The 22313-nt window shown below is 42.3% G+C and overlaps 1 protein-coding gene across 1 annotated transcript in view; it reads right to left on the bottom strand.

The window, feature by feature from the left end:
* Window positions 1-22313, bottom strand: part of PAPPA2 (pappalysin 2) — a 356164-nt gene that overhangs the window by 149434 nt on the left and 184417 nt on the right. The window contains exons 8-13 of the mRNA XM_060396631.1: window positions 21229-21350; window positions 17106-17595; window positions 13112-13240; window positions 8729-8820; window positions 3225-3418; window positions 995-1141 (exon numbers count right to left, since the gene is read on the bottom strand). Of these exons, the coding sequence (XP_060252614.1) occupies window positions 995-1141; window positions 3225-3418; window positions 8729-8820; window positions 13112-13240; window positions 17106-17595; window positions 21229-21350 (1174 nt within the window). The remainder of the gene's footprint in view (window positions 1-994; window positions 1142-3224; window positions 3419-8728; window positions 8821-13111; window positions 13241-17105; window positions 17596-21228; window positions 21351-22313) is intronic.

Below are 22313 nucleotides of genomic sequence, written 5' to 3'. Positions count from 1 at the left end.
AGAAAATTGAGCAAAAGACTTGAATAAACCCTTCAGAAAAAAAGGGAAAAAGGATATATCAATACAAATGGCCGATATACATATAAACATTACAGCTTCTTTAGTCAAATGTAAATGTAAATTGAAACCATAGGGAGGTACATTTACATAATTAATGGTTAAAATTAAGACTTAAAATACCAAGTAATCAGTAAAAATTGCTTCATAAGCCTCTGTTGGGAGTATAAACTAGTAGAACCAAGTAGAACACCATTTGTTATTATCTACTAAAGCTGATCATCTGCCTAATTACTATCTAGCCGTTCCAAATATACCCAACTATCTGTATACATTCACCAAAAGAAATGTACAGGAGTGTTTATAGCAGAACTATTTGTAATATATAATAGAGAAAAATTAGAAATAAACAAAAGTTTCATTACTATGATTAATGAAAGTATGGCCCATTGATGCACTAGAATTCTGCACCACAGTGGACATGAACACTATTGCTAAGTATAGCAGCCTGAATGAATCCCAGAGATAGAATGCTGAGTAAGAAAGAATCAGACACAAATACTACAGACTGTCAAATTTTTCACCTAAAATACAAACAGGCAAAACTAATCTTTGGTGATAAAAGGAAAAATAGTAGATACCTCTATAGTATAATGAGGGGGAGAATGACAGTGCCTTTTGGGGGTGATGTTAATTTTCTGTTTTTCTTTTAAATCTCTGTGGTGGTTGGAGAGGATGTTTACTTTGTAAAAATTTACCAATCATTTCTGATTTTTGTACTTTTCTATATGTATATTACACTTTGATAGAGTGGTTGCTTATAAAGAAAAGTCCAACATTCAGAAAGAAATGAAAATAAATTCAAAACATAAAAGCTTTTAGATGACAAAAGGAAATTTCCTGACATTCCAATGTATCATTTATACACACACACACACACACACACACACACACACAATCTATCCAGTTTTCACAAAAAAACATTTGGGTCACTTACTTTGAGCCAAACCTCATCCTCTCTCTTCAGGCTACCTTTTGGCTGCTTACTCCCTTCATCTTGAGATCTATTTCCACTGGGGACACAGGGAAACCAGCCAGTTAGGGGTCGGTGCTCTGGTAAATCTGGACGGTATGATGTGCAAACCTGAAATGCAATTTCCACCAAAAATTAAACATGAAGGGTGAGAGATAAGTAAAGATAATGAAACTCCCAGCTCAAAACCAATGTTTTCCTCTTGCTGAATGCCTCATGATGACATCATTGGCAGAAAACTTTTCTCAGGGTAGAATGTCTCAGTGCTCTCTCTTAGCCTCAATATCCAACTTATCACGGAGGAAGAACAATGTGACAACTTACAGCCCATCGGTGGTCCAGGGACCTTGCTCAACAAATTCTCCTGGCACGTTGTAGACAACTGCTCCTAGGACTAGTTAGGGAAATCTGTCCACGATGAGGATTCTAGGATCTACCGGCCCAGGAGTGAGACAAGCGACTCAAGGAAACACTAAGTTGGGAAAAGGAACCAGGAAAGAGAAATTCCAGAAAATTTTTTCCACTGGGGAAGACAGACAAGCTAGACTCAAAGCTGCTTTAGAGAGCTGTTACTAACTCAAAATCACCTAACTTTCCTAACTTCCTACCATTGGGCATCAGAATTCTTGAGAAAGATGCCTTCAGAATTAGCTAAAGGAGCGAGACAGGCATGGCTAATTGGCTGTCCATATCCATACCTCCCTCCTTCTTATTAACAAACTTTAATCTTGTTCAAGGTGACAGTGTATCCAGCTATAAATGCTCATCTCCTCAGGGTCCCTTACAACTAAGGCTGGTGAAGTGACCTGGATCTGAACAATGGGATGTTGGTAGATGCCTATATTCCTGGAACAGCTCCCATTTTCACACTAAAAACAGACTCAGCTCACATGTATTTATTTCCCTTTGACCTTCCCCCTTCTTCCTGCTTGAAATAATGACTTCACACCTGGAGGGCAGTAGTCATCTCATGAGCTTGAGGAAGAAAACTGCAAGTCAAGTGTGGAAAGAGCCAAAATCTCAGAGACATTTGGGTCCTTGATGAGTTCCTTGACCTGAACTACCAGCCTTGGCTAGTTCCTCAGTCCCCTGGGCTGTCTCCTCAAGACCAAAAACCAATGATTTGCCTCTGGCCTAAAATACCTAGAGAGCTGTTAACAAATCTTACTTCTGTCAAAAATGACTGTATTACTTATTGTTATAAAGCATGGAAGAGTATATTTGGCAATGAAAACCTCTAGAATAGCATTCAAAAACCAAAGCCCTTAATCTTTGGGTTTCCTTGATGGCTCAGACAGCAAAGAATCCACCTGCAATGCAGGAGAACCACGTTCTATTCCTGGGTAGGGAAGATCCCCTGGAGGAGGGGATGGCAACCCACTCCAGTGTTCTTGCCTGGAGAATCCCATGGACAGAGGAGCCCAGTGGGCTATAGTCCATGGCATCGCAAAGAGTCAGATACAACTGAACAATTAACATTTTCACTTTTTTTCACTTAATCTTCTTTCAGGTATTTATAATCCACAGAAGTCGGTCCTCAAAGTTCTCAGAAGATCTTCTATTTACTTAGGTAGAAATTCATGGAAAATCGTGTGCCTATGGATTTGATTTTAGTACTAATTCTCAAAAGTCTTTAATAATAATAATTTTAAAATCAAATTATATTTTAATCTTTAATATATATTTTAAATTTCATTTGATCTTGCAATAAACCTTGAGTTAAATGCAAAAGATTTACATATGAGAAAAGTGGGGCCCAGAGAAGTTAAGTGACTTGCCAAATGTCACTTAGTAATAATCATGATGATACTGATAGGTCCAACAGTGTCATCCAAGTATTCTGACTTTACTGCTCGCTTATCTTCTTTCAAGATAAATTCTTCCAAATTCAAAGCCCAAGTGTAATTTCTGACATGTATATTATAAGGCTAATTTTGAGATGCTTTTGTGTACCTCTCAGTCAGTTATTGCATAGTCAAAGATTCCTGGATGAAAACTAGTGAAGGTAAGTGGGGTGAGGGTGGGGCATGAGATTTAATTGATAGCCTAGAAGCTTTTCATTTAACATTATTTTATTCTGAGTTTGTTAACTAAATTTGCTGTCAAAGTTAGGAGAAAAAAAATGTAAGCTCAAGGTCAGTATCTGGGGGAATCACTTAACAATTTTGTTTATCCTTGACTAGTCTTAACTTACCATGGAATGAGGTGCTCCAGTTACCAAGGAAACAGGACATTTCTTCGTGTCTTCATGAGAAGCAAAAGCTTGGGTAGCCCACTGATCCAGGTATCCTTTGGGAGTATAGAGGCCACAGTCTACAATGCTGGTTTCCTTCTCAAAAGGCTCACATATTCCATCTCCCTCGTGTATATAGCACAGGCTTGGTTCCCCTGTCAAGAAACATTGTTTGACATTTGAAAAGGTATTTTTATATGTGTCCAGTAAAAATAATTACATTTTTATTCCAGCTGCTAAAGAGAACCCTGTAACTACCAACCAGTCTAATGCCCACCTCAAACATATAGATCACAATAAACTGTGGAAAATTCTGAAAGAGATGGGAATACCAGACCACCTGACCTGCCTCTTGAGAAATCTGTATGCAGGTCAGGAAGCAACAGTTAGAACCGGACATGGAACAACAGACTGGTTCCAAATAGGAAAATGAGTACGTCAAGGCTGTATATTGTCACCCTGCTTATTTAACTTCTATGCAGAGTACATCATGAGAAACGCTGGACTGGAAGAAACACAAGCTGGAATTAAGATTGCCAGGAGAAATATCAATAACCTCAGATATGCCGATGACACCACCCTATGGCAGAAAGTGAATAAGAATTCAAAAGCCTCTTGAGGAAAGTGAAAGTGGAGAGTGAAAAAGTTGGCTTAAAGCTCAACATTCAGAAAACGCAGATCATGGCATCTGGTCCCATCACTTCATGGGAAATAGATGGGGAAACAGTGGAAACAGTGTCAGACTTTATTTTTTTGGGCTCCAAAATCACCACAGATGGTGACTGCAGCCATGAAATTAAAAGACGCTTACTCCTTGGAAGAAAAGTTATGACCAACCTAGATAGCATATTGAAAAGCAGAAACATTACTTTGCTGACTAAGGTCTGTCTAGTCAAGGCTATGGTTTTTCCAGTAGTCATGTATGGATGTGAGAGTTGGACTGTGAAGAAGGCTGAGGACTGAAGAATTGATGCTTTTGAACTGTGGTGTTGGAGAAGACTCTTGAGAGTCCCTTGGACTGCAAGGAGATCCAACCAGTCCATTCTGAAGGAGATCAGCCCTGGGATTTCTTTGGAAGGAATGATGCTTAAGCTGAAACTCCAGTACTTTGGCCACCTCATGTGCAAAGTTGACTCATTGGAAAAGACTCTGATGCTGGGAGGGATTGGGGGCAGGAGGAGAAGGGGACGACAGAGGATGAGATGGCTGGATGGCATCACTGATTCGATGGACTTGAGTCTGAGTGAACTCCGGGAGTTGGTGATGGACAGGGAGGCCTGGCATGCTGCGGTTCATTGGGTCGCAAAGAGTCGGATATGACTGAGTGAGTGAACTGAACTGGACTGAAAGAAGGATACTTCATGATTATAAGTGACTTGTCAAAGTTCCCTTGATGCAGAACCAATACTGCTTGGCTTTGAGCCAGGCTTACAGAAAGCAGGTTCAGGGGCTTTCTCTTACTCCACAATACCTCAATCAAGGCAGAGAGACTGTCTTCAAGAGCAAATGTGTGAGTAATGAATATATGAGAAGATCACTGGGCCTGTAAAGCAAGCTGTAATTCCTTGGACAAGGTCCTTGCTTGTAGGATAACTTCTACTAAGTGGATAGTCCCTACTAACCATAGATATGTAAACTGCATGGGTGCTCAGCCACTTCAGTCATGTCCAACTCTTGGGGACCCCATGGACTGTAGCCTGCTCTGTCCATGTAGGCTCCTCTGTCTATGGGATTCTCCAGGTAGGGATATGGAGTGGGTTGCCATGCCCTCCTCCAGGGGATCATCATGGCCCAGGAATCAAACCCATGTCTCCTGTGTCTCCTGCATCTCAGGCAGATTCTTTACCCCTGAGCCACTTGATATGTTACTTAGCTTCCTTCAAATATAAAAAAAACTGAGATGCAGTTATAAAGCCATTTATTTATTATTATTGCCCTGTCTACCCCTATTAGTAACACAATTCTAATCCTCCATTTCTACCTAAAATAATAGGACATGAAAATAAGATCAAGATTTAAAATAGATCATCCCATAGGTACATGGGCTTTCCAGGTGGCACCAGTGGTAAAGAACCCACCTGCCAATGCAGGAGATATAAAAGGCACCAATGTGATCCCTGGGTTGGGAAGATCCCCTGGAGAAGGACATGGCAACCCACTCCAGCATTCTTCCCTAGAGAATCCCATGGACAAAGGAGCATGGCAGGCTAGAGTACATATGGTCACAAAGAGTCAGACACAACTAAAGCGACTGCATAGGTACACACTCAGAACATCACTAAAATTAACTGTTACTATTCCATTCTTTTAATTTTAAAATTCTTTGCAGAAATACCACAGGACTGTTTCAGTAACTTTTCAGCTGTTCATTGACATGTAGTTACTAATTATTTTCCTTAATAAATTTCTTCAAGTCAAAGACCCTCCTCTAGTAAATCTATCTCTACTTGCCAGGAGTATGCTCCTGTTCCAAGGACTTGGTCCTGAGCCTATTTTGGGTTTTCATTAACTCCTGTGTGCCATTAAATACAAGGCCTTTCTAAGTTACTCCCCAAAGCCAATATACGTGTATTTGGAATGACTTTTCCATGATTGTTCCATATGTATATATGGAACACATATACACACATATACATATATATGCATGTATAGTTTATATGTTTGTATAGTTTATATACACACAGACATATATACATATAGGCCTGCATGTAGAGTTTTATATGTATGTTTGTGCATATTTTGAATATACACATATGCACATATAATATATATTTTATGACATATTTTTATAATATACATATGTATACATGTCTTGTTTCTCTATATAATCCAGTGACAGTCTCTCCTTGCTTCTTTTTTTTTATTTTTAATTTTACTTTACAATACTGTATTGGTTTTGCCATACATTGACATGAATCCGCCATGCGTGTACGTGAGTTCCCAATCCTGAACCCCCTCCCACCTCCCACCCCATATCATCTCTCTGGATCATCCCCGTGCACCAGCCCCAAGCATCCTGTATCCTGTATCGAACGTAGACTGGTGATTCGTTTCTTACATGATAGTATACATGTTTCAATGCCATTCTCCCAAATCATCCTATCTCTATTTTTTTTTACCATCAACTTAGAAACTTTGCTTCTGTTTCTTCAAATCAATGCAAAAACAGCAGACCACTTTTATAACACATTTCACAATGGTTCCTTCAAACTTAGTCTCTTGAGAAATGATGGAACAGAGCTATACGCTTAGCATATGCTATGAGCTTTAGAGCTATATGCTATAGAACTAAATACTATGAGCATATTACTAACTGAAATAAATATCTAGCTGTGGAACAGACCATTTTAACTTTGCCGTGAAAGTGAAAGTGAAAGTGAAGTCGCTCAGTCGTGTCTGACTATTTGCGACCCCATGGACTGTAGCCTACCAGGCTCCTCTGTCCATGGGATTTTCCACGCAATAGTCCTGGAGTGGCTTGCCATTTCCTTCTCCAGGGGATCTTCCCAACCCAGGGATCAAACCCGGATCTCCCGCACTGAAGACAGATGCTTTACCCTCTCTTCCTGGAGTTGGAGGGTAAAAGAATATGAACCAAATTTAATGGAATTAAATGTGATGGAAACAAAGTAAGGTCCGCTTTTAAGACAGATGAGATGAACTGCAGTGGCAAAGGCTGTGTGTGTGTTTGTATGTGTGTGTGTGTGTGTGCATGTATCATGAGCCCATTATGTGAAAAAGGAATGATGCAAACAGAGATGGCATTAACAAACACTTGTGTACAGAAGAGGGGAGGTAGTTCAGTGTATTTTATACAGCCAGACCACATCTGGAGTATTGAATTCCTTTCTGGGCATTGACCATAGGAAGCATGCCAAGTTAGGGTAAATAGGAAAGGGCCTGGAAACCTAATCACATGAGGGGATGTTTGGACTGGAAAGGAGAATAATGGGGAGGCATTTCAAATATCTGAATGGTAGTCAAATAAAACAGGGAAAAAAATGTATCCTCTGTAGTTTCATAGCAAGGAAAAAGCACTTGATTAAGAATTACGGAAGCTGAGTTCCAATGCTGGCTTTGTAGACACCTCATTATATGCCCATGGACAAGTCGCTAAAATGCTCTGAACATCAGTTTCCAAATCGGAAAGGGGGAGAAGAATTCTATAACAGATAAAGCCACTTTTAAACAGAATGGTCTTTCAAGATGCAATCTTTATTGCTAGATGCATGTAAGAAGCTCGAGAACTGATATAGCAATTTCTATAAGGGAAAGAGGCTGGACATATGAAGGGATCAGGGTCTCTATTAGACTTGTGTACAGAGGGCACTCAACATATTTTGTTATACGGATAGATGTAAGACCACTAAGATTTTATAATTTTATTATTCTGCTCAGGAAAGCAGGAGGGTTTGTGTGTTCTTTGTAGTATTTAATACCTTAATACACTATACATAATTATAATCATATCCAACTTTGTCTTGAAATTTAGAAGCATTAAAATATTGTTAAATACACTGCTTTTAAAAATAACTTTGCTGAGTAAATATGTTCCACAGAATTACTTCAATGTATGCACATAGGAGGGCTTCCCTGATAGCTCAGATGGTAAAGAATCCACCTGCAATGTAGGAGATCCAGATTTGATACCTGGGTCAGGAAGATCCCTGGAAAAGGGAAAGGCTACCCACGCCAGTGTTCTTGCCCGGAGAGTTCCATGGACAGAGGAGCCTGGCAGGCGATAGCCCATGGAGTCACAAAGAGTTGGACTTGACTGAGCAACTAAGCGTGCATGCTCATAGGAATGAAAAAATAATCTACAAAGAAGCCTGTTCATGGCTTTAATCAAAATCAGGAAAAGTGTTCTGGAGGGCCTTCCTGTGTGGCAAGATTCTAGAGTCAATGGCACCTAGCAATAACACTGATAATAACATTACAAGTGATATTCCAGGATTAAGAAATTCTGTGTGTCACTCTTCATAATCTTATCTACTAAACACAGACACCAAGAGATATCGTGTACTCTCTTTGGCTTAACACATGTCCCACCATAATTTTTATGTTGAATCTGTGATTGTGCTACTTGGCTGACAGTCTGATGTTAGACATGAGGACCCAAGAGCAATATTTGGTAACATTAATCTAGGAGGCCAGGTAATTTAGTAGTTTAACGTGTGGATTTGCTTCCCTGTTTCAAATCCTGACTTCATCACTACCAGCTGTGTAAGAGAAAGCAAGCTATTTAAGCTCTCTGTGCCTCTGTTTAGTCTCCTTATATTTATTGTAGGGATTAAACTGGATAATATATGTAAAACAGTCAGTGCCAGGCACACAATAGACACAGCAAATGTTATTGTTATTACCACTAAATTACACATTGCCAGATATCAAGAGCTCACAAGAGTAAGAATTGGAGACACCTCCAAACAAAGCACATAAGCCTGGGCAGGTGCTCCTAAACTCACCTACACAGTTGAAACCTTCCTCTAACTCACATGCCCTTGAGCAGCCGTCTCCATTCAAAAGGTCTCCATCATCACACTCTTCTCCCAGGTTCCTACAAGGTAAAAGTATACATTCTGATATACAAACATACACACTTGTATACATAAAATGATTTTTCTCTTTTAGTTAACATCATTTTTAAAAATATTTAGTTAGTTTTGGTTGCTGTGCCAGCTTTTCTCTAGTTTCAGGGAGCAGGGGCTACTCTCTCGTTGTGGTGTGTGGGTTTCTCATTGCAGTGGCTTCTCTCATTGTAGCGCACAGGGTCTAGGGTGCGAGCGCTTCCGTAGTTGCAGCTCCCAGGATCTAGAGCACAGGCTCAGTAGTTGTGGCGCATGGGCTTAGTTGCTCTGAGGCATATGGGATCTCCCTGGATCCAGGAAGCCATGATCTCCCATGAACCCATGAACCTTGTCTCCTGCATCAGCAGGCAGGGCTTTCCAATGTCACAAGAACAAAGTATGACACTTTATAGAGAGGTGATATAGGCAGAGTTTAAAGGAACTTTTTGGTAAGGAGCTTTGTGAAGCCCAGTAGCCAAGCAGGTGTCACTACAGATGAAGGTGTTTCAAAGCCCAGGCTAGAATGTACAATATCAGATTAGGAAGACGATATCTTGTTCTGCCCCAGAACCCCAGACAGACGTGGCATCCTGGGACATCAGAACCTTCATCGGAGGACTGCTGTGGGAGATGCTACAACATAAGATCAACTGTTTCGTTCAAGCAGGGCTCTGTCTGGGTAGCAATGGTCACCTAGTCCTGCAGACACCTTGATTAGTGGGCAGCTGGTTTAAAATGAGGTAGCCATGGAAAACATCAACAACAACCAGATTCGTTCTGTGCACACGTTAAGTCATCCCTAGGTGCTGCTGCTGCTGCTGCTGCTGCTAAGTCACTTCAGTCGTGTCCGACTCTCTGCGACCCCATAGATGGCAGCCCACCAGGCTCCCCCGTCCCTGGGATTCTCCAGGCAAGAACACTGGAGTGGGTTGCCATTGCCTTCTCCACATCCTTAGGTGATAGGACAAAAGTGAAAGTGAAGTCACTCAGTCACGTCCAACTCTTTGCGACCCCATAGACTGTAGCCCTCCAGGCCCCTCCGTCCATGGAATTTTCCAGGCAAGACTACTGGAGTGGCTTGCCATTTCCTTCTCCAGAAGATCTTCCTGACCCAGGGATCAAACCCAGGTCTCCTGCAGGCAGACACTGTCTGAGCCATCAGGGAAGCTCAAAATAGGGACAAAGTTGTGATTAAGTAGTTAATTCCACTAGGGGATTGTATGTAGAAAAATATGGGTGACCCCTGTAAGTTACTGATTACTCAATAGAGCAGGTTTACTTAACCACAAAACCAAGCTGGCTTGCTTGGCAACAAAATCATGCAACAGAAGCATGAGACATTGCCCCCAAATGACCAAATAAGTGCTGTCATGAGACCTACATCCTGCCCAGTGAGCTCAGTAAGTTAATTATCCCTAGGACATGCTCTCTGCACACATAAAAAACAACCTAGCTGGATCAAGTAGGGACAAGAAAACTCCCCTGCTCAACCAGGAGGAAGAGCTGATGATGGAAGCGTGACATCTACTCAAGAAAGACAAAGAAGTTCTTCTCTCCCTCCCCACTTTTCCTCTGATTATAAAACTGTAGCCCAATAAGTTCTCTGGTTGAGAACCTTCACCACCACTGCCCCCCTGCCAATCCTCGCCAGCCTATAAGTCTCACAAGCATCCTAATCTAATAAATCACTTCTTATCTATCACTTTGCCTATCGCTGAATTCTTGTCTTTGCTGAGACATAAAGGTCTGTGGTACTGGAGCTCTTCTGAGCCCCTGAAATGTCACCTAATGGCTTCACAGGGAGATATTTAATTGAGATGGAGGGGGAGAAAGGGTAAGCTGAGACTGAGGTAGAAGGTGGCCTCAGCAAACTAGCAAGGTTTGGGTATTAAAGTGATCTCAGGCTCTTGGATATATTTCTGAAGTCTGGGAACATTTCATGTTTACACTACTGTGAAAAGGAGTAGACTTACACTAAAGCTTAAGAATCTTAGAAGATTGAGAAGACAAACAATATTTCAGTTCAGTTCAGTTCAGTCGCTCAGTCGTGTCCGACTCTTTGCGACCCCATGAATCACAGCATGCCAGGCCTCCCTGTCCATCACCAACTCCCGGAGTTCACTCAGACTCACGTCCATCGAGTCCGTGATGCCATCCAGCCATCTCATCCTCTGTCGTCCCCTTCTCCTCCTGCCCCCAATCCCTCCCAGCATCAGTCTTTTCCAATGAGTCAACTTTGCACATGAGGTGGCCAAAGTACTGGAGTTTCAGCTTTAGCATCATTCCTTCCAAAGTAATCCCAGGGTTGATTTCCTTCAGAATAAACTGGTTGGATCTCCTTGCAGTCCAAGGGACTCTCAAGAGTCTTCTCCAACACTATAGTTCAAAAGCATCAATTCTTAGGTGCTCAGCCTTCTTCACAGTCCAACTCTCACATCCATACATGACCACTGGAAAAACCATAGCCTTGACTAGACAGACCTTAGTCGGCAAAGTAATGTCTCTGCTTCTGAATATGCTATCTAGGTTGGTCATAACTTTTCTTCCAAGGAGTAAGTGTCTTTTAATTTCATGGCTGCAGTCACCATCTGCAGTGATTTTGGAGCCCCCAAAATAAAGTCTGACACTGTTTCCACTGTTTCCTCATCTATTTCCCATGAAGTGATGGGACCAGATGCCATGATCTTCGTTTTCTGAATGTTGAGCTTTAAGCCATCTTTTTCACTCTCCACTTTCACTTTCATCAAGAGGCTTTTTAGCTCCTCTTCACTTTCTGCCATAAGGGTGGTGTCATCTGCATATCTGAGGTTATTTATATTTCTCCCTGCAATCTTGATTCCAGCTTGTGTTTCTTCCAGTCCAGCATTTCTCATGATGTACTCTGCATATAAGTTAAATAAGCAGAGTGACAATATACAGCCTTGATGTACTCCTTTTCTTATTTGGAACCAGTCTGTTGTTCCATGTCCAGTTCTAACTGTTGCTTCCTGACCTGAACAATATTTAGTAATTACTAAACAATGGGATAAAACCCCAAGAAAGGCTATAGATTGCTTTCAATTAGGCCTTCAAGATACAAGATATTTTTACATGATCTGAAAAGCTAAAAACAAGCCATCTTATTAGGATACAGACTCTGAAACAAATTACAGTACCTGGGCTTCCAGTCTTTTACTCCCAACAGCTTTATATAAACGACATATTAGGTGAGCTGAGCATTTAGAATAGATTAATATAGGGTGGTCACTGGGACATGGGAGTATTCAGTGAAAAATTTTGGCAAGTGCCTGGCAAATCAGAATGAATTAAGTTGATATCACAACAGGGCATAGAGAAAGGCCATAAAGAAAGCTGAGCACTGAAGAATTAATGCTTTTGAACTGTGGTGTTAGAGAAGATTCTTGGGAGTCTCCTGGACTGCAAGGAGATCAAACTAGTCAATCCTAAAGGAAATCAGTCCTGAATATCCTATGGAAGGACTGATGCTAAAGCTGAAGCTCCAATACTTTGACCACCTGATGTGAAGAACTGACTCATTGGAAAAGACCCTGATGCTGGGAAAGATTGAAGGCAGGAGGAGAAGGGGATGACAGAGGATGAGATGGTTGGATGGCATCACTGACTTTATGGAAATGAGTCTAAGCAAGCTCAGAGAGTTTGTGATGGACAGGGTAGCCTGGCATGCTACAGTCCATGGGGTTGCAAAGAGTCAGACACGACTGAGAGACTGAAATAACTAACTAACTAAAGGGCAACAGGAAAATGAAGGTGGTATGTTAAAAAATCAAAAGAGTGATTCCATTTTTACCTTGATGCTTTTATAGAATAGCTGTAAATTGCATTGCAATGAGGTCTTCTAGGGATCAAATGAGCAACTGAAGCTCATAAAGCTATAGTGACTTTCCTTGGGTCATAAGACAGGCAACTGATCTAAAAGATACCCTCACATTCTCTTTTAGCATCATTTGGCAATAACCTTCTCCACCATGAATTCCTTCCCTGAATCACTGCCCAGCACTTGTTCTCTGAAACCTGAAGAATACCCCCACAGAATCAGCCCCAATATATTGGTACTAAATTAAAGTGGGTCCATCCTTAACTATGTAGAGATGTGAATGACCCCTCAAGATCACTGCCAGGTCCCAGATTTTGTTCAATACCAGAATCACACAGTGCCTTGCCCCTTTCACTTCCCAAACCAGTCTCAAGGCGAACCCTCGTGATCCAAGCAAGGCGGGACATCCTCTCTCACCCAGTCCAAAGCACATAGTATGTCCTCACCTTGCAACCTTCCCATCTCCACAGTAAGGAGCTCCATGGATGTGGCTCAGAGGAGGCGAAGCTTCTCCCAGTTCTGCTTCAGCTGCAGCTTGAACTTGGTACCGATACATCTGCCCAGGCATGACCTCCCTGTGGAAACCAATGGGCCGTAACCATACATCCAGGAAGTGGAGCAGGCCCTGGGTCTTTTTCAGATGGTATGAAGGAATTTTAAATAAATATTACAGGGAATATAAATGTTAAACACGTGCCATGTTGTTTGAAACAAAGAGCAGAGCATATAGTCTGACAGAGCATTTGAAACCGTATTCATCTCTGTATTCCTAGTACCTTTTATACAGTGAATGTACAAGTGGTTGCTTAGTCAATGCTGAACCAACTAACAGTCCAACACAATCTAAGAGGATGGCATTTCGAGCATATCTTTACCATGTTATATAAACACACACACACAAAACCACCAACTTTGAAAACCTAGTCTTCTATATCACTGCATGTGTGTGTACATGCTAAGTTGCTTCAGTCATGTCCACCTCTTGGCGACCCTATAGACCGTAGCTGGCCAGGCTCCTCTTTCCATGGAATTCTCCAGGCAAGAATACTGGAGTGGGTTGCTGTGCCCTCCTCCAGGGTATCTTCCTGACCCAGGGATCGAACCTGTATCTCATGTCTCCTACGTTGGCAGCCGGGTTCTTTACCACTAGCCCCATCTGGGAAACTCCTCTGTATCATTGAAATGATTGTAAAGCTGAAGATGAAAGCTTCAGAGTTTGGGCTGAGCAAGGCCCTTCTTGGGTCCGTAAATCACAGTTTTCTTGTCTCTCAAGAGAATTCTTGTCTTGAGGAGACAGAATGCCTATGAGGAAAAGCAACTTTCTCCTAGAAGGAGATGAGGAAATCTTCCATCCTTATTTTAGGGGTGCAAGAAATTCCACAACTGGAAAAGCACTAAATGACTCCCCAGCTCCAACATATGTATAAACCAGGAATGGAGTTTTATCAATTGACACCAGAGATGGAAGGAGTTTATCGGAGTATCTGGAGCCCAAGAGCACTGATCCAGTGGAGAATGTGAGACTGAATGTTTGCAAGGGGGAAGGGGCTAAGGGCCAGTGGTGTGGTGGTTGGAGGGGAGCTGCTGGTTCCAAAGATGAATTCTGCCTTCAACTTAATTTTTATCTAACACTCGCCCTAATTGGGAAAGTACCGCTAGAGTCAAGCTAGAATGGGGGTGATTTAGAAGAATAGGATCTCAAAGGGCTATTGGTTCTCCCGCAACTGGTACCCACAGATGTCCTGCCAAAGCCCTCTCTGCTTTAACACACTCTTCAACTCAACCACAAAGCTTCTACTCTTTTGCTTGATGCTGCTAACAGCAAACAGGAAATGTCATGGGGTTTCAAAAGCACCTTTAAACATCTCTGTACTGGTTTTTAGTTATTTTAACAGGAAAGACACCTAAATATTAAAGACTTTTAAATTTCCAAATTAGTTTTCTGTAGGGAAGCGCTCTTTTCATAAGAGTGCCAGGGATTTCAAAAGCAAAACAAGTTTTATATCCTAATCAGTTCTGATGGCTTCCCTTTCACAGGGAGGTTTCTGTCTGACTTCTCATCCAGCCATGCATAAAAGTCTTATGCTGATCTCTAGCTGGGAAAGGATTGGAAAGAAGCATCAGGACGTGTTTACGCTTCTTGGGGAGAAAACTCAGCAGCAGGTAGCCCCAATCTTCAATGAGCTGAGTTTGTAAAAGTAATGTGTTACTAAGGAACCAAAATGAGATTCAATCAGAAAATTGGATTTTAATCTCGAGTTTGCCACTTACTAGCTCTGTTCAACAAAATTAAAGTTAAGCCTTAGTTCTCTCATCTATAAAATAGAATATTATTATCCTTAAATTTTTTTGTGTGTAAGTGTATGTGTGAAAATGTGTGTATATCAAGTTAGATAACAAATATCATTAAATAGCTCATGCTTTGAAAATCATGAAGATAAAAAATATCATTAGATAGCTTATATTTTGAAAATCATGATGAGGCAACACAAAACTTGGCTTACTAAATGTAACAAAAATAACAATAATAAATTATTTAAAAAGATAAAAATAACATTTTAATTGGCTTACTAAAGAAAGTCCCCCTAAATAACATTTTTTTCTTTTCAGACCTGTCCCATGATCTATCCTCCCATTTGCGTGAGCTTTTCGATCATTTCACTATCCTCTAGTTCTAATTCGGAGATCAAGTACGGAAAGAAAATTGCAGTAAAATTCAAGGTGAACGCTTTTCTCAACTCATTTGTAACTGTGGCAGGCTGAAAAGTGGTCACAGACTCTTCCCATCCCAGATATATGCCCTTCTGTGCTGTGGCTTTACTGTTTCTCTCATTAAGAGATAGAACCAATTTTGTCACCACCAGCATCTGAAATTCTTTGCGACCTGTTTTGGCTAGTGAAATAGCATCATGAGCAACACAAGCAGACGCCTGAAAAGTACAAGAATTTGGGGACTTGCCCTTCCTGCTTCTGGAAAGCCTTCTACCGCCATGAGGACTTCCCGGGTGGCATGAGTGGTAAAGAACGCACCCACCAATGCAGGAGACATAAGAGATGCAGGTTCCATCCCTGGATGAGGAAGATCCCCTGGAGGAGGAAATGGCACCCCACTCCAGTAATCTTGCCTGGAGAATCCCATGGACAGAGGAGCCTGGCGGTCTACAGTCCATAGGGTTGCAAAGAGTCAGATATGTCTGAAGCGATTGAGCATGGTGAAGCACCATGAGGACAAGCCCAGGCAAAGCCTCCCAGTGAAGGACAGATGTGGAAAGAGAACTTCATCCTCCCAGCCAGGCCAGCATCTTAGCTGAGCCTCATGCATGCATGAGGTCATCTAGGGCCATGCAGCCTCGGTCAAGCTGGTCCAGATGAGTGCACCCAGCCAACACACAGAACCATGAGAAATGTTTGTTGTTTTAAACCACTATGTTTTGTGATGATTTTTCATGTGGCAAAAACTAACCAATACAGCACCTCTGATAAAACTTTTGTTTTACCCAGAGTTCTGCCCTCAGGGCAGCCTCTGAAAAAGTTATGAGGTGAGGAAAATTTGCCTTTGGAGATACCAGCCTCCTACTTTTGAACTCTTTAAGCCAATGATCTTAGTCTGTGTCCTCTCCACTGAGCACACAGTGCCAGGAGCACTGAAGAACTCACTAAATGTAGGAAGAACAGAAGAAAGAGAAAGAGAAGGGTTGTAAGAGAAGGAAAGAGAGAAGGAGGGAGGGAGGAAATAAGGGAGGAATGAAAAATGAAAGTCATGAAAGTATAGTGTTTCAGGAACCCTTGGCTTCTCTGCTTAGCTGTGGAAGAGGTGACTATAACCTTTGAATGACATAGGAGCTGTGGCAGATTATTTAAACGTTGCAGCAAAGATCAAAAATCAGATGGTGTCACCAGATAGGAGTATGTGACTCTGATCAACTTATTTCTGGCAATTACTTTCAGCCCAACTGAAACATACATGCATGTTGCATCTGACTCTTTGCAACCCTGCAGAGAGTTGCAAGACTCCTCTGTCCAAGGGATTCTCTAGGCAAGAATACTGAAGTGGGTTGCCATGTCCCTCTCCAGAGGATCTTCCTGACCCAGGGACTGAACCCAGGTCTCCTGCACTGCAGGTGGATTCTTTACCATCTGAGCCACCAGGGGACACCAACATATCATTCACGGACCTCTTTTGTCCATAACCATAATGATGGCATCATCAATCAGGACATCCACTTTCCCTTTTCTGGGAGATATTTTTGTTCATCTTAGAGACGCCACTTTAGAATAAAACCCCCTTCTAGGGTCTGAATGTTTCTCCAAATAAGGGCATGTTGGGATGTAAAAAAAAAAAAAAAAAAAAAAAAAAACCAGCAAAGGAAAAGGAAGCAAAACCCACTCCCAAAGCCTCAGGAGGCCCCATGGTTTAGAAAGCCCTGCTGCCCAACTCACATGTCTGTGAACTTCCGGTGAGGATGCATCACCGCTGCAGGCAAGCCGCTGGCAAACGGAGGCTCGCGCAGAATCTGGTAGCTCACAGGCCTGCAGCCAGAACACAGGGGACTGTGGGGCTGAGAAGTCAGGAGAGCTGCGTCAATCTCCATCCGCTCATCAAAGGTGTAGACTTTCACCCCCATGACCTTTCCATCAACATGCAGTTTGATAGTGAGCGGTGTGTCACAGAAAGTGTCCAAGGGGCCCAAGTGCACAGACTTCTGGTGTTCCAGCAAGATCTCTGTGTCAAAGAGCACCGGGGAAGAGCCCATGGAGAGGTAGGTGACCCACAGGGTGAGAGTGTCCGCTTGGACTGGGTGCTGAAAGAGCAGCTCCAGGCTGCAGCCTTCCGCAGGGCAGGGGACCGTCATGTTCGTGTGGTGCAGGTGGAGCTCGGGACTCCAGGCCTGCAAGCTCGGCTCACAAGGCTGATCCACGTCCGGAGGCCCTGAGGGAGAAGAGCCGAAAGACAGATGCATCAGGAACCATCAATAAAAATCTGAAAATGAGTCACCCCTATCAATAGTCAGGAAAGAGAGTGAAGAAGGAGAGAACTTTGAGCATATTCTTATAGGAAGTGGTCAGCTTAGTAGGTTGGGGGATTTTCCTAGCAATAATACCGGAGTGGGTTGCCATTTCCTCCTCCAGGGAATCTTCCTGATCCAGGGATGGAACCTGCGTCTCCAGCAGCTCCTTTATTGGGCAGGTGGATTCTTTTCCCCTTGAGCCACCTAGGAAGCCCTTACTGAAGATACAGCTCTAACGATTCTAAAGCTTTATGCTCCAAATCACCTCTGTCTGGTGCCCTTTAACAAGAGAAACCCTGCATGGCGCTGAGAATGGAGTGATCCCAATCCTAAGTGGCAGCATGAGGCTGATGGAGATAAGGTAAGCCTTAAAGAATCCTTGAGCAGGACTTCCCTGGTGGTCTAGGAGTTAAGAGTCTGCCTGCCAATGCAGGGACACAGGTTCAGTCCCTGGTTGGGGAAGATTCCATATGCTATAGCACAACTAAACCCATGCGCCACAACTACTCAGCCCACACTCTAGACCCAAGCTCTGCAACAAGAGAAGCCACCACAACGAGAAGCCTGAGCCCCTGCTCGCTGCAACTAGAGAAATCCCGCATGTAGCAGTGAAGACCCAGCACAGCCAAAAATAAATAAATGAATAAATTTAAAACATTTTTAAAAATTAAAATAAAAATCCTTGCACCAAAGAGAATTATTTGTACTTAGTTTATTAATAATTTATGATAAAGTAATGCTTCTGAAACCCTGTTTTATTAATAAGGCCAAAGTGCTTTTCAGGTTGTTGCTACACTGTTTAACTAGGCTCTTCACAAAACTTTGATTCCCTAAGATCATACCTTAGAAAGCCTTCCAAAGGACTGTAAGTTGAACTTTAAAACCATACACTGAAATTTCCCCTTTAGTTCAGATATGTGTAAGGCAGGAGATCAGGAAACTGCCCGCAGGAAATAGAAACACTTTTCTTGAGTAGAAGAAAAAGGAGATTCAGTAACCAGGTAGCCAAAAATGTAATGGTGAAAAATAAAATATTGCTAACATATTAAGGTCATCTCTGCGGAAATAATGTGTATACAAGGTGGTTTCCTTTTATATCCCACAAAGGGAATTAAAAGAAAACTGCTAAGTTAAAAAACCGTAGTTAGGCTCTACTTGGTGCTGTGCATTAGCTGTGTGACTGTGGCCAGCCTCTCTAAGCCTTAGTGTCCTTTTATAAAATAAGGCCTATTTAAGCCCTGCCTTATTTAGTATTTCCTGGTGGCTCAGCTGGTAAAGAATCCGCCTACAGTACATGAGACCAGGGTTTGATCCCTGGGTTGGGACGATCCCCTGGAGAAGGGAAAGGCTACCCACACCAGTATTCTGGCCTGGAGAATTCCATGGACTGTATAGTCCATGGGGTTGAAAAAGAGTCAGACATGACTGAGTGACTTTCACTTTCACTTACTTAGTATAGAAGATCTGTATGATGTTTCATAGGAATATTTGCAAACTGTATGTGCAAAAATAGAATGACTTAGCCCTTCAGGATTTGGAAAACAATGTTCCATATCCCAGAGGAAATAAGTTCAAATGTGTGTGTGTGTGTGTGTGTGTGTGTGTGTGTTACATCTTTCGGTCCCTATTGTTTTTTCCCTATATTGTGAATCCATTCATTTGTTAACTCGATAAAAATGGACTGTATGCCTCTCTTACATCTAGCACTAATCTAGGTATCAGAGATTGAGTAATGAACAAGATAAAGATACTGACCACATATATCTTACCATAGGGTGATAGGTGCAACAGTAAATAAAGAGGTGTAATTTCAAATGGTAATGTCATCTCTGAAGAAAAATAAAGGAGGAAAAAGGACTAGAAAATGATGGGGTGAGACTAGGGGCTTTTTCAGATCATGTAGCCAGGGAAGTTCTCTCCAAGATGATGATATTTAAGTAGGGAATATATCTGGCTCAATTTTCTAATCTTCATAACACTCAGAATATAGTTGGTGATCAATAAATGTCCAATAAGTGTCACTAAATACATTTTGATCACATCTGTAATTATATGTGTTTGTGTGTGTTCTGCTTGGGAGTCAATTCCTTTCATTTTATATATTTAAAATATGACTTGATTCTTCACCTGTTCAAAACAAAGGAAATACCAGTATTTCCCAGCAGTATTTTCCAGTAGTCATCCCCAAATACTAGCAGACTGCAGGCCCTTTGAAGCCGACTCCTCAACAGTAGCAGTCTGTCAGAAAGTTTTTCTTATGATCTCATGTGAAAAGATGGAGTGGAGGCCCTAAAAGCTAATTTGGTTTGCTTGGAGACACAATACAAGAGTTAGAACCCAGAACTTCTAATTCCTTTCACCTCTACCAGATAACTTTGAATTTTTCCAAGAATTAAAAAGGAAAAAAGTACAAGGCCAGACAGTCAAATAGGCATTAAAACACTAGCACAGAACAAACTGTTTGCCACAAGAATGGCCTTTTATGAAATGCCAATCTCTAAATGAGTCCTGTTCAGTGCCAACGTAAATTTTATAGTCACTTTCCATTCTTCCCTGAAAACTCATTTGAAAAACGTCCTATATGATCAGTCAGGTCAACTGTCTCCCTCCAGATTTCTCCTTCAGGCTCCTGTTGTTTGCGTAACTGGGAGCCCAAGGGGACATGGTAGATTCTTAGACCAATGTTCTCCTTTTTTTCTTATCAGAGTCAAAACTGCAAACTAATTCAAATAGGACCACGCCCAACACATCTGGTTGAGTTGTTTTTACAATCTTAATAAAAGAAAAAAGAGAAGATGATGACTAGGTAAACACTGATGGTTTGATGGACCAAACAGGACAGTTATGATGGAAGAAGTCAAGCCATTCATCAGAAGATGCTGAAACTCATGTTAACAGCATATTTGGGACTCGAATTGGGATAGCATTCATACTCTAATTTGCTGTAAGGCACTGATATACATATGTGAGTGAATATGTAACTGAGAAGTTGGAAGGAGGGACAGGAAAGGGGACAGCTAAAAACATTTTCCCCTCCCAGAGCCTAGCTTAGATCACATCCAAAGCACAACCAGAACCAGAAGTTAATAAACTCATAAAACAGCATAGATGAGAACGATGAGTTTGGAACACCTAGTCTACCCCACCCCCACCCCGGCTGACTCAGTAAGTGTGCATGAGTGTTCCCTGATGGGGGGGTGGGCAAGATCAGCTTACGTCATCCTGTGGCAAGGCTGTTCCATGGGCTGGCAGGCACAAGTAACATGACGTGCCTGAGCCAGCTCATCCTGAAGTCGTCCCCAGAGTTCTCCTCCCTCTGTCCCTCATCTGTCCTCTGACTCAGCACAGCCACCGCCACCTTGAGCACCGGTGGGCCATCCGCACAAAGATCCCAGCCAGAGTCACTTGCAGACCCCTGGAGGTTTCCAGCAAACCATGCACACAGACACACGCACGTACACTGCCTTATTCTCACTACCACCACTTCACCCTTTACCTCCACCCCCATTCTCAGTGGCCACCGAGGTGTAAATGAAAAAGCCATGGTCCTTTACCCACAGCCTCCTCCGGAGTCCAGTAACCTGAGGAGTCACACACGCGCTGGGAGGAAGCTGTGTGCACGTACTGACGGAACGTCCCATCTTCAGTGCAGGCGCCACACATGCTGCCCGGGACCCTGCAAAAACAGCGCGGGGGGTGGAGACGGGAAGAATAGGTCAGATGAACTGGGATAACAAAGTTCATACCACTTTTGGAGGCAGGGAAGTGACAGTGGGTATGGAGGCCCTGGGGGTAACTGGGAACACAACTCTTTCGCAACTCACTCCCTTCTTGTATAGACCTCACCTTTGCAAAATTCAGAGTGACATGAAAATCTCAAGGTTATGAAGCAGAAGAATTTAACTAAGTCATAAAGGAGGCCTGTGGAGATGAAAGAGGACTTCTATCCCAGCAATGGTCAACACAAAATAATTACAATCTGAATCCTTCAGCATAAAACAGCTTCTATGCTGACTCTCAGTAAGTCAGCCAAAGGCTCCTTGCATTCCCCTGAGTAAAACAAATAGCAGTTTTCACAGTAAACTGACTAGCTATATGTGGTCTTATGTTTTAACACTCTACTTTTTAATCACACATGTAAGGGTCATATGAAATATAATGCCTCTTGGTTCTCCAACATCTATGGGGGTACACCTAAATTCCTGATCATGACCCAAGATCCTTCAGAGAAGAGCTCTAGCCTTACCTCCTTCAGTTTCTTCATGAATTTTATGTTCCCATCACAATAACAAATCACCGCTTTACAAAAACATCTTGCCCATCACACAGTTCATGAAACATGATGTACTCTCTCCTGCTAAGTCGACTTTCCAAGCTTCTTTATTAGCAAGCTCCTATTCATCCCTCAAAACCCATGCAAGTGTATCCTCTGCAATGGTACTTAGCCTGACTCCTCTGGATGACCAGCACTCTCCCCTCTGGGCACCCACTGCATCTTCTAGCTCACGTCTTGGGACACTGATATATAGTATTAACAATCCTCATTCCCATTCCTTCTCCTGGAGGGGTTCCAGGCCGAGCTCTATTTTTTCTGTGCCTAGCAATTAGGACAGAGACTGGTCTAAGCGGTCCCTCAGTG

This window comes from Ovis aries, chromosome 12, assembly GCF_016772045.2.
Source record: "Ovis aries strain OAR_USU_Benz2616 breed Rambouillet chromosome 12, ARS-UI_Ramb_v3.0, whole genome shotgun sequence".
NCBI classification, from domain to species: Eukaryota; Metazoa; Chordata; class Mammalia; order Artiodactyla; family Bovidae; genus Ovis; species Ovis aries.
This window is presented reverse-complemented; position numbering and strand designations above follow the sequence as displayed.